This window comes from Hyla sarda, chromosome 5 (assembly GCF_029499605.1).
Source record: "Hyla sarda isolate aHylSar1 chromosome 5, aHylSar1.hap1, whole genome shotgun sequence".
NCBI lineage: Eukaryota > Metazoa > Chordata > Amphibia > Anura > Hylidae > Hyla > Hyla sarda.
Genome location: NC_079193.1, coordinates 271,346,851 through 271,360,185, shown reverse-complemented (window position 1 = coordinate 271,360,185; position 13,335 = coordinate 271,346,851). Strand labels below are relative to the sequence as shown.

General features: G+C 43.9%; 1 protein-coding gene across 5 annotated transcripts in view; it reads right to left on the bottom strand.

The window, feature by feature from the left end:
- Window positions 1–10,214, bottom strand: part of ANKRD29 (ankyrin repeat domain 29) — a 101,719-nt gene extending 91,505 nt beyond the window's left edge. Inside the window, exon 1 of one of the 5 annotated variants that reach the window (XM_056521751.1) lies at window positions 10,106–10,214. Coding sequence is in view for 4 of the 5 variants with exons in the window: in XM_056521749.1 (XP_056377724.1) it covers window positions 5,502–5,534 (33 nt within the window). In the remaining variant the exon portion in view is untranslated. Of the gene's footprint in view, window positions 1–5,501; window positions 5,640–8,665; window positions 8,799–10,105 lie in introns of those variants that run through there. The other 4 variants (XM_056521750.1, XM_056521747.1, XM_056521749.1 and 1 more) reach the window with 4 other exon arrangements.
- Between the last annotated feature and the right edge of the window lie 3,121 nt (window positions 10,215–13,335).

Below are 13,335 nucleotides of genomic sequence, written 5' to 3'. Positions count from 1 at the left end.
CTTATATTTTCATCCACAGACTAGTATGTGGGCTTGTTTTTTGCGCGACCAGTTGTCCTTTGTAATGACATCACTCATTATATCATAAAATGTATGGCGCAACCAAAAAAGACTATTTTTGTGGGGAAATTAAAACGAAAAACGCAATTTTGCTAATTTTGGAAGGTTTCGTTTTCACGCCGTACAATTTATGGTAAAAATGACATGTGTTCTTTATTCTGAGGGTCAATATGATTAAAATGATACCCATTATTATATACTTTTATATTATTGTTGCGCTTAAAAAAAATCACAAACTTTTTAACCAAATTAGTACGTTTATAATCCCTTTATTTTGATGACCTATAACTTTTTTATTTTTCCGTATAAGCGGCGGTATAGGGGCTCATTTTTTGCGCCATGATCTGTACTTTTTTTTGATACCACATTTGCATATAAAAAACTTTTAATACATTTTTTATAATTTTTTTTTAAATAAAATGTATTAAAAAAGTAGGAATTTTGGACTTTTAAAATTTTTTTTCGTTCACGCCGTTCACCGTACGGGATCATTAACATTTTATTTTAATAGTTCGGACATTTACGCACGCGGCGATACCAAATATGTCTATAAAAAAATTTTTTTACGCTTTTTGGGGGTAAAATAGGAAAAAACGGACGTTTTACTTTTTTATTGGGGGAGGGGATTTTTCACTTTTTTTTTACTTTTACTTTTACATTTTTTTAAATTTTTTTTTACACTTGAATAGTCCCCATAGGGGACTATTCATAGCAATACCATGATTGCTAATACTGATCTGTTCTATGTATAGGACATAGAACAGATCAGTATTATCGGTCATCTCCTGCTCTGGTCTGCTCGATCACAGACCAGAGCAGGAGACGCCGGGAGCCGCACGGAGGAAGGTGAGGGGACCTCCGTGCGGCGTTATGAATGATCGGATCCCCGCAGCAGCGCTGCGGGCGATCCGATCGTTCATTTTAATCGCGAACTGCCGCAGATGCCGGGATCTGTATTGATCTGTATTTATCCACTCCTGGATAAAGCCCCGTTGGGTGAAACGCGTTGGAGGTCTGGTGGGTAACTGGGGAGCGGAGGGAGTCTCACTGTTTTATGTCACTATTATATCTGGTTTTCTCTGTGATCCGTTTTGTGTGCGTTTTTAAGATATTGGTCCTATTTACTCATGGCACGTTGCTGGCACTTTAAATTGTTCAGCACACTTGGACACTATATATACTATTGTTACTTTCTTTTTATCTCCCCCTGCTCCCTGGTTCCCACTTTTTGTTTGTCCATGCTGTGTGTGTAATCATTATATGTCTTGATATTATTCTCAATAAAACTCATTTTAGTTTATACATGGTCCGTTCTCAAGTGGTTTCTTTTTCTTTTGGTTTCATATTTAGAGCATTTACCACAGGACCCTATACATTTATGAGCATATCTCCTCCCCCTTTTTTGGTGTTTTGACATTTTTAAAAAGGGTAAAAGCAGAAAATACCCCCCAAAATTTGTAACACAATTTCTCCCGAGTACAGCGATACCCCATATGTGACCCTAAACTGTTGCCTTGAAATACGACAGGGCTTCAAAGTGAGAGCGCCATGCGCATTTGAGGCCTAAATTAGGGACTTGCATAGGGGTGGACATAGGGGAACTCTACGCCAGTGATTCCCAAACAGGGTGCCTCCAGCTGTTGCAAAACTCCCAGCATGCCTGGACAGTCAACGGCTGTCCGACAATACTGGGAGTTGTTTTGCAACAGCTGGAGGCTCCGTTCTGTAAACAGTGGCGTACCAGACGCTTTCATTTTTATTGGGGAGGGGAGGGGGGCTGTGTAGGGGTATCTGTATATGTAGTGTTTTTTACTTTTTATTAATTTTTTTGTTAGTGTAGTGTAGTGTTTTAGGGTACAGTCGCACGGGCGGGGGTTCACAGTAGTTTCTCGCTGGCAGTTTGAGTTGCAGCAGAAAGTTTGCGGCAGCTCAAACTTGCAGCCAGATACTTACTGTAATCCTCCGCCCATGTGAGTGTACCCTGTACGTTCACATTGGGGGGGGGGGGGGACGGACATCCAGCTGTTGCATAACTACAACTCCCAGCATGCCCGTTGGCTGTCGGTGACTGCTGAGAGTTGTAGTTTTGCAACAACTGTAGGTACACTGGTTATGTATCACTGAGTTTGTGACCCAACTCAGTGTTTCACAACCAGTGCGCCTCCAGCTGTTGCAAAACTACAACTCCCAGCATGTACGGTGCATGGTGTACGGTGACTGCTGAGTTGTAGTTTGCAACAGCTGGAGGCACACCGGTCATGAAACACTGAGTTAGGTAAAAAAAAACTCTGAGTTTCACAACCAGTGTGCCTTCAGCTGTTGCAAAACTACAACTCTCAGCAGTCACCGACAGCCAACGGGCATGCTGGGAGTTGTAGTTATGCAACCAGCAGATGCACCACTACAACTCCCAGCATGCACTTTAGCTGTTTGTGCAAGCTGGGAGTTGTAGTTATACAACAGCTGAAGGTACACTTTTCCATAGAAAACATGTGCCTCCAGCTGTTGCAAAACCATAAGTCCCAGCATGCCCATAAGGGAATGCTGGGAGTTGTGGTTGTCTGCCTCCTGCTGTTGCATAACTACAGCTCTCAGCATGCCCTTTTTGCATGCTGGGAGCTGTTGCTAAGCAACAGCAGGAGGCTGTCACTCACCTCCAACGATCCAGCGCATGGTGTCAGTCCCGCCGCCGCCGCTGCTCCTGGGGCCCCGATCCCAACATTGACGCCGGGATCGGGGTCCCCAGCACCCGGGGTGCACGTCCCGCACCCGCTCACGTCCTCCGGAAGAGGGGCGGAGCGGGTGCGGGAGTGACACCCGCAGCAGGCGCCCTGATTGGTCGGCCGGTAATCCGGCCGACGAATCAGGGCAATCGTGAGGTGGCACCAGTGCCACCTCACCCCTGCAGGCTCTGGCTGTTCGGGGCCGTCAGAGATGGCCCCGAACAGCCAGTAATTCCGGGTCACCGGGTCACTGGAGACCCGATTGACCCGGAATCGCCGCAGATCGCTGGACTGAATTGTCCAGCGATCTGCGGCGATCGCCGACATGGGGGGGCATAATGACCCCCCTGGGCGATATGCCGGGATGCCTGCTGAACGATTTCAGCAGGCATCCGGCTCCGGTCCCCAACCGGCTAGCGGTGGCGGCCGGAATTCCCACGGGCGTATGGATACGCCCTGCGTCCTTAAGGACTCGGTCCTTACGCCCTATGTCCTGAAGAGGTTAAATAAATAATTATTTTGAATTATTATTGGAGTACGACCCAGTTATCCATATTTTTTATTTAATTAATTACACTACCTTGGAAGGTCCGGACAATATTTTTTCTATACATATTTCGCATTATTTTGCAACTGTGGTATAGTTGCATGCCCTGTTGACCTCGGTTAGTGTTTATATACCAATTGTGAGCTGCACTTGCACTTTTTTCCTTTTCTTTAGATTTGTAAATGACTTCTATTAAAAAATCTTTACCCTTCCAGTAATTTTTAGCAGCTGTATGCTACAGAGGAAATTCTTTTCTTTTAGAATTTTTTTTTTTGTCATGTCCACAGTGCTCTCTGCTGACACCTCTGTCCGTGTCAAGAACTATCCAGAGCAGCATAGGTTTGCTGTGGGGATTTTCTACTGCTCTGGACAGTTCCTGATACAGCATCAGGTATCAGTAGAGAGCATTGTCGACAAAAAAAAGATAGACATTCAAAAAGAAAAGAATTTCCTCTGCAGCATACAGCTACTAAAAAGTACTGCAAGGGTAAAGATTTTTTTTAATAGAAGTCATTTACAAATCTGTTTAAAGAGGTATTCCAGGAAAAAACTTTTTTTCATATATCAACTGGCTCCAAAAAGTTAAACAGAATTACTTCTTTTAAAAAATCTTGATCCTTCCAATAATTATCAGCTGCTGAAGTTGAGTTGTTCTTTTCTGTCTGGCAACAGTGCTCTCTGCTGACATCTCTGCTTGTCTCGGGAACTGCACAGAGTAGAAGAGGTTTGCTATGGGGATCTGCTTCTACTCTGGACAGTTCCCGAGACAGGTGTCATCAGAGAGCACTTAGACAGAAAAGAACAACTCAACTTCAGCAGCTCATATGTACTGAAAGGATTAAGATTGTTTAATAGAAGTAATTTACAAATCTGTTTAACTTTCTGGAGCCAGTTGATATATAAAAAAAAAAGTTTTTTCCTGGATAACCCCTTTAACCTCCTGGTACCAATTGATTTAAAAAAAAAAAAAATTCCACAGGAGTACCCCTTTAAGATGCCTCTGTGCTTCATAGTGATATGGAGAGAGCACTATGGTCACTGGTATAGAGCTCTGCACAAAACTGTTTTCTTTATCCTGCTCCTGCTACATTTCTGACTATTACTGCAACATGTGTGTTTAATAGTGTTGCTCGCGAATATTCGCAATGCGAATTTTATTCGCGAATATGGCATATTTGCAAATTTGCGAATATAGCACTATATATTCGTAATTACGAATATTTGTTTGTTTTTTGTTTTTTTCACAGTACACATCACAGTGATCATCCCTCTCTGCTTCCAGCTTGTGTGATGTAAAGAAGGCTCTAATACTACTGTGTGAGACTGGTGTGCGAATTTTCACATATGCGAATATTTGCATATGCTAATTTTTGGATATGAGAATTTTCGCTTATGCTAATTTTTGTATATGCGAATTTTCGCATATGCGAAAATAGAACGCGAATATTATAAATATGCGAATTTAGCGAATATATGACAAATATTCGTCCATATATTCGCGAAATATCGCGAATTCGAATATGGCCTATGCCGCTCAACACTAGTGTTTAATCCCTCCCACTCCTGCACACATTTTGTCTCAGCTTTAAGAGATATTACGCCCTGTGCAATTTCATTACCCCTCGTGCCATTTCAATACCCCACCTTGCCATGTCATTACCCCCTTGTGCTATTTCATCTGCCCCTGTGCTATTTAAAGGCTTGTGGGACTTTGCAGGACCTACTTTGCAGAATCCTCCATCAATTGACCTTGGAAACTTTCTGGGGACCGATAATCTTTCCCTTTTTTTGCCTCCAGTCATATTGTGGACATTCGGTTATATATGTACGTTTTCGGTAAACCTCAAGTTTTGCATACTGTGAGCTGCACGTTCCCCAATCCAGGACCTACTTTATGTTCTGTGGCTGCCCCCTTCCGCCTGCAACAACCTTGTTACCGCCCACAAGTTTTCTTATTGGCTCCTGTGGGATCCCAGTCCCAATAGAGGACTTTACACTTGTAATCTAACCATATAGCTGCTCTGGAGGGTCAAAAATCGAAAACTTTGATATATTCTTAGATGAAATATTCTATGCTGATGTATTTCCTGATATTTTTCCATATACATTTTACATAGCAATTCCTGTATTAATGACAATAAAAATAATACTGCAGACTGCACTATTCTTACCAACAAAATACTGGAACTCCTGACGGAAAGCATAAAATCACTTCCAAATATTCTCTCCTCAAATGCTCCATAAGGCTTCTTGACCTTAGTCTGGTGCTATCCCAGTGTTTGAACTTCTTCCATGGCAGACGTTAAGTAAATTTCAATTACATGAGATTTTTAGATTATGTTAAAGAAATTAAGGTTATGCAAGTTTCTTCAAATAAAGTTTGTGTTCCTGAATGTACATTGGATATGTGTGAATTATTACATTCCTAAGAAACATTAAACATTTGCAATAGAATCCTTGGTCAACAGTTATCATTATGTGGTGAGGGTGTGATACAGGGCAGATGGAATTACCCTAGGGGCAGATGGCATTAACCCCTTGTGTTTGTGATGCCAGGGCGTGGTTTAACCTCTTCAACACATGAAGGTAGGCCGCTGAATCCTGGGCTAGGCAGGGGGGCAAATAATGACTCCAACGTCAAGTTAGGGAACAACGGCAGCTTTACTGAGTCAGACAGGTGTAACAGTCTATACAGCTTGGCTAGGCCCAAAGAGGTGACCAGTGACTTCAGAGACCACAGGGCTACCTGGGACTTATAGTGGACTTGGACTTTTTGATGTACAGCCACGCTGACCTGAGACAGATTGACTTGGACTGACTTGACGGAGACTGACTATACCCCGTTTGTAGCTTACCAGGTTTTGACTTGGACCTGGGGGGTAGTGGACTTGTGGATCCATAGACTTTAGGCCTCCTCTGGAACTCAGCTAAGCAACTCACTGCAACTCAGCTAAGCAGGAAGAGCCTAAGACTTGAGCAAGATCCACCCAGGGCTTATAAGGAGGAGACTCTGAAGAGGTCCCATAGGTCACCATGTAGGTCACATGGTCACTGGTACCTCACTGGGTTACAATCACATGACAACAGGTCTTAAAGGCATAACACATTATATATGCAATACACTATACAACATAGGCACATAGGAACATACATAGGGTACCGGTGCAGGGGGGCCCAGGGGCCACTGTATGGAGGCTGCCTGACTGGGAAGCAAGGGTACCGGGGTGCAACTCCTGCACTGGGCCACAACAATTATGTCCCTGGCTGAATTTTTTTGGCATTCTTTACTCCCACCATCAGCTAAAGCCAATAGCTACATCTAGCTTTAGGCAGTTTTTGCTAGTAACAATCTGTTTTTAAACAAGCCTAAGTCCTTTCTTGTTACCAGACCTTTATACACTTCTCCCTATCCGGGACATCAATGTATATACAGAATGCTACTATGCAAACTTTTTGAATGAATCATTCAGTCTAAATGACAAAATAATATTTTACCATATTTGCTTCAATAAATAACTTTAAAGGAGGTATCCAATCTAAAAAAAAACTTTATCCCTATCAGCAATGTCAGATTGTGGGGGGTCTGACTGCTGGGACCCCTGGGATCTCTTGCCCGGCGCCCTGACGTGTATCTCCGACTCTCTCATAGAGATGCATTGAGGGTGTGTGTAAGACACCTCTTCTTGCCGTACTGCATTGGGCGGGAGATTGCGGGGGGGGGGGGGGGGGGTTATGGGGGATGGTATGGGTGTTGTGGGTAGTTGGAGTTTGGGGGTTCCAACAGTCGGAGCCCCTGTGATCTGACTCATTTTAGACTGGACTACTCCTTTAAAGGGGTATTCCAGGAAAAAACTTTTTTCATATATATATATATCAACTCGCTCCAGAAAGTTAAACAGATTTGTTAATTACTTCTATTAAAAAATCTTAATCCTTTCAATAATTATCAGCTGCTGAAGTTGGGTTGTTGTTTTCTGTCTGGCAACAGTGCTCTCTGCTGACATCTCTGCTTGTCTCAGGAACTGCACAGAGTAGAAGAGGTTTGCAATGGGGATTTGCTTCTAAACTCGGAGGTTCCCGAGACACGTGTCATCAGAGAGCACTTAGACAGAAAAGAACAACTCAACTTCAGCAGCTCATAAGTGCTGAAAGGATTAATATTTTTTTAATAGAAGTGATTTACAAATCTGTTTAACTTTCTGTAGCCAGTTGATATATAAAAAAAAAAAAAAAAAAAGAAAGTTTTTTCCTGGAATACCCCTTTATGGTCATTCCATGAATGAGCACAGCATAAGCACAGTTTGAAGGGGAAAAAAAACATGTACACGTAACTACAATTTTAGATTATGTTTTCTCTACGACCCTGACTCTGTTTTTTAAACATTATTCTTATATTATTGAAAAACTTTCACACAAAAAAAAAAGTCGTCCAAATGAATAAGATTAATATTGCCATGTAAATACACAGATTAATAAACAAATCAAGGTTGGTGACTGTTTCAATATATAAAACTAATAATAATAACAACATTAAAAGCGCTTCCTAATAATAACAACATTAAAAGCTCTTCCCTTGTTACTGTTCTTAAAGGACATCTGTAGTGCTCTGTATCCTTCGGATAGGGGATAAGTTATAGATCGCGGGGGGGTCTGAGCGCTGGGGTCCCCCGCGATCTCCTATACGGGGCCACGGCAGTGTAAAGGGAAGGGGGCGCTCTGTCCCCGCATGACGTGGCAGCCGGCACGCCCCCTCCATGATTCCCATAGAGATACATGGAGGGGGCGTACCTGCCGTGGCTTTCTGCTGGGGACGACACGGTCCTTCCGGCAGACTGTGGCGGCCCCGTACAGGAGATCGCGAGGACCCCCCGCGATCTATAAATGATCCCCTATCCTTCAGATAAGAGATAAGTTATAAGCACTTCAGATCTCCTTTAATAAACAGCTGTAGTCCCTGCAGAGCAGCCTACTCCTGAGTTTCCAGCACTGACTGTCCCTTTCTCTACTCTCTGGATATTTGCTGGCTCATTTCTGCAGCGCAGTGTTTTCCAACAAGGGTGCCTCCAGCTGTTGCAAAACTACAACTCCTAGCATGCCCGGACAGCCTTTGGCTGTCCGGGCATGTGGAGAGTTGTAGTTTTGCAACAGCTGGAGGCACCCTGGTTGGGAAACACTGCTGTAGGGTTTTAAAAGTGACTGTGACTACAAGGCCTGCACCAGCAATATCTGCACTATGACTATGCCATCCCAGAACAAGGCCTGGGAAACAGGAACCCTTAATGTGAGGCGTTGCCATTTCGTTACTGCTTACATCTGAATATAAAACAACCATCACTTGCCTTAAAAGACATCATGCACATGTCGCAGCAGCTGCAGGCTCTTCCTGGTCCGAGAAGGTTGTAAACAAATGGATCGGGTCCTCAGCAGCAGCTTAGTGAGCACCAGCCCGTCTCTTTCATCAGCAAATACTGAGAGAATAAAATCTCCAAGACTTACATCAGCAGAGTTGTAGCCAGCAATATTGACTAGTTCACTGCCAGAATCCCTGGGAGACAATACTTAAAGTGCACCCAGATGTTTAAGGTGCTTAAAGTGCTTTTAAGATACAAATATGAAGAACATCGAACCTCATTGTAATGAGAGAAAGTATAAGTAGAGCTTGGAGATACAATGAGATTAACCTCTTAATTCACCTGGGTAATATTTATTTAAATTAGTATAAACCATCTTTCCTTTCTAAAAGCACTTTGGACTGCCAGTACTTTATTGAGTCAAGGAAAAAAGTATACAACAGTAAAGGAAAGTAAAACATTATTAAGATACTTAAAGAGTACCTCTCATAATCTTGTTCATTTTTATATTCCTCCCAGTTCACTGCCCCCATCATGATGAACCACCCCCTGCCTTTTATTTTTATTATTTGTTAGTTTTCTACTTGATATTGCTCTGTATTTTCTGCTCAGTCTCAGTCAGATTCACAGACTGGGAAGGGGCGTTACCCAGCAGGCTGCAGGGCTGCCATAAGAAATTTTGGGGCCCCTTACACAGCTCAAGACCTGCCTCACCCAGCCCCCCAACCACCCACACCTGACTCCTCCCCACCTATTTTTCAGGTCCCTGGACATAGTTTCCCTCATTACACAGGAGCCCAGAATAGGGAGGTACCACCTGTAGGTAAGTCCCTGTGTAGATAGCTGCCCCCTTTAGATAGTTACTCCCTGTATGCAGTAGCAGCCCCCTATAAGTAGGGGTTACTCCCTGTAGGTAGGTCCCCCTGTATATAGTTGCAGCCCCCCCCCATATACAGTAGTAGCCCCCCTTAAGGTAGTAGTTGTAGACCCCCTTTAGGTAGGTGTTAGTGTGGTGCGCCACTATAGTGAGTAGTGACAGGGCCACAGGTGTTGCAGTGAGTGGTGGGATCAGATGTTATTAACCCCGGGGGTCTGGTGGTATTAACCCCTATGTGTTCGTGACGCCAGTGTAGTTTTCCGGTTCCGGAACACCACACGCCCGGATTCTTCGTAATCCCACGGGCTAGCAGTGAATAAAGAGTCCACAACCAGTTATGGGAAAACGAAGGCTTTACTGAATAGAAGACAGGTTATCTTCACAGCTATGGCCAGATTGTCCCAGAGATGTGACCAGTACCCAGAGGACCTCACAGCCTGCTGGACCAATACTTGTAATAGACTTGACTTGGACTTGTAAGTTAGACTTGACAGTTAATAGACTGGACTTGACTGTGCAGGACAGGAGACATAGACTTGAGACTTACTGGAGATTTTGTGGAACTCCAGATGCTGAACACTGGTCTCTAAGGCCTCTGGAAGCTGCTTCAGCAAAGACTTAGGGGGAGATTTATCAAAACCTGTGCAAAGGAAAAGTTGCCCAGTTGCCCATAGCAACCAATCGGCTCGCTTCTTTCATTTTGCACAGGCCCTTTTAAAAATGAAAGAAGCGATCTGATTGGTTGCTATGGGCAACTGGGCAACTTTTCCTCTGCACAGGTTTTGATAAATCTGCCCCTTAGATGTTATATCTATGAGCACATAACTCAAAGAGCCGTGAGCAAAGAAACTGAATTGAAGATTGCTGCCCCTTATATAGTGAGGGGGCTACACTATAACCCATTGGTCAAGCTGTGGTTCATAGGTTAACGCTGATGCTCTCTGGGATTACATATTTCAACAAATATAACAGTATAACATAACATGTGATCAGCTTACTCACACAGGTCCTTGGAGTCCTCCAAAGGTCCTGTATACTATCTATACATTAGAATCCTGGTCTTAAAGGGGTATTCCAGGCAAAACCTTTTTTTATATATATCAACTGGCTCCGGAAAGTTAAACAGATTCCAATAGTTATTAGCTTCTGAAGTTTTCTGTCTAACTGCTCAATGATGATGTCACGTCCCAGGAGCTGTGCATGATGGTAGAATTTCCCCATAGGAACTGCACAGCTCCCGGAACGTGAGTCATCAGAGAGCAGTTAGACAGAAAACAACAACTCAACTTCAGAAGCTAATAACTATTGGAAGGATTAAGATTTTTTAATAGAAGTAATTTACAAATCTGTTTAACTTTCCGGAGTCAGTTGTACCCCTTTAAGCCTGGAATACCCCATTAAGGTAACAAACACCACACATAACAAATCAGCAAGACAACACAGGGAGTCCCTGCAGGGGAGCCCCCAGATCACTTATGGACTCAACCTGACAGGGCCTATAGGTAATACAGGACTATGTACCTGTAGTGGGACACCACATTAGCAGAAGCCCCCTTTAGGTAATAGTATTGGCAGCCCATTTAAGGTAGTAATAGAAGTAACCCGCTTAGTTAGTAATAGCCAGCAGAATACCCTTAGGTAGTAATAGCCAGCAGCCTCCTTAGGTAGTAATGGCAGTAGCCCCCTTAGGTGGTAATCAGCAGCCCCCTCTGGTAGTAATTAGTAACCCCCTTAGGTAGTAATAGCCAGCAGCGGCCCCTTAGGTAGTAATAGCAGTAGCCCTGTTAGGTAGTAATCAGTAGCCCCCTTAGGTAGTAATAGCCAGAAGCCCCCTTAGGTATTAATAGTAGTAGCCCCCTTAGGCAGCAATCAGTAGCCCCCTTAGTCAGTAATCAGTAGCCCCCTTAAGTAGTTATCAGTAGCCCCTTAGGCAGTAATCAGTAGCCCCCTTAGGTAGTTATCAGTAGCCCCCTTAGGTAGTAATAGCCAGCAGCCCCCATAGGTACTAATAGTAGTAGCCCCCTTAGGTAGTTATCAGTAGCCCCTTTAGGTAATTATCAGTAGCCCCCTTAGATAGGAATAAGTAGCCCCCTCAGGTAGTTATTAGTTGCCCCCTTAGGTAGGAATAAGTAGCTCCCTTAGTTAGTGATCAGTAGCCCCGTTAGGTAGGAATAAGTAGCTCCCTTAGGTAGTTATCAGTAGCCCGCTTAGGTAGTTATCAGTAGCCCGCTTAGGTAGTTATCAGTAGCCCCTTAGCTAGGAATAGCCCGCAGCACCCCCTTAGGTAGTAATAGCCAGCAGCCTCCTTAGGTAGTAATGGCAGTAGCCCCCTGGTAATCAGCAGCCCCCTCTGGTAGTAATTAGTAACCCCCTTAGGTAGTAATCAGTAGCCCCCTTAGGTAGTAATAGCCAGCAGCAAACCTTAGGTATTAATAGTAGTAGCCCCCTTAGGTAGTAATCAGTAGCCCCCTTAGGTAGTTATCAGTAGCCCCCTTAGGTAGTTATCAGTAGACCCCTTAGAAAGGAATAAGTAGCTCCCTTAGGTAGTTATCAGTAGCCCGCTTATGTAGTTATCAGTAGTCCCTTAGGTAGGAATAAGTAGCCCCCTTAGGTAGGAATAAGTAGCTGTCTCGGCATGCTGGGAGTTGTACTTGCGTGCCTCCAGCTGTTGCATAACTACATCTCCCAGCATTCCCTTTGGCAATCAGTACATGCTGAGAGTTGTAGTTCTGCAACAGCTGGAGGCACACTGGTTGGGAAATACCGAGTTAGGTAATAGGTTCTATTACCTAACTCAGTATTTTCCAACCAGTGTGCCTCCAGCTGTTGCAAAACTACAACTCCCAGCATGCACGTTCTGTCAGTGCATGCTGGGAGTTGTAGTTTTGCCCCCCTCCCATGTGAATGTACAGGTTACATTCACACTGGCGGCGGATTACAGTGAGTTCCCTGCTTCAAGTTTGAGCTGCAGCCGCAGCTCAAACTCCTAGCGGGAGACTCAGTGTAATCCGCCGTCAGTGTGAATGTAACCTAAAAACACTACACTACACTAACATAAAATAAAAAGTAAAACACTACATATACACACATACACTGCCCCCCTACCACCCCCCCTTCCCCCACCCCCCAATAAAAATGAAAAACTTATCCTACAGCAGTGTTTCCAAAACGGAGCCTCCAGCTGTTGCAAAACAAAAACTCCCAGCATTTCCGGACAGCCATTGACTGTCCAAGCATGCTGGGAGTTTAGCAACAGCTGGAGGCACCCTGTTTGGGAATCACTGGTGTAGAATACCCCTATGTCCACCCCTATGCAAATCCCTAATTTAGGCATCAAATGCGCATTGCGCTCTCACTTTGGAGCCCTGTCGTATTTCAAGGCAACAGTTTAGGGCCACATATGGGGTATCGCCGTACTCGGGAGAAATTGCCTAACAAATTTTGGGGGGCTTTTTCTCCTTTTACACCTTATGAAAAGGTGAATTTGGGGGTCTACACCAGCATGTTAGTGTAAAAAAAAAAACATTTTTGTACACTAACATACTGATGTTGCCCCATACTTTAAAATTTCACAAGCGGTAAAAGAAAAAAAGCCTCCAAAATTTGTAACGCAATTTCTCCTGAGTACGGAGATACCCCATATGTGGGCGCAAAGTGTTCTGGGGACGCACAACAAGGCTCAGAAGGGAGAGTGCACCATGTAAATTTGAGGTCTAAATTGGTGATTTGCACAGGGGTGGCTGATTTTACAGCGGTTCTGACATAAGTGCAAAACAA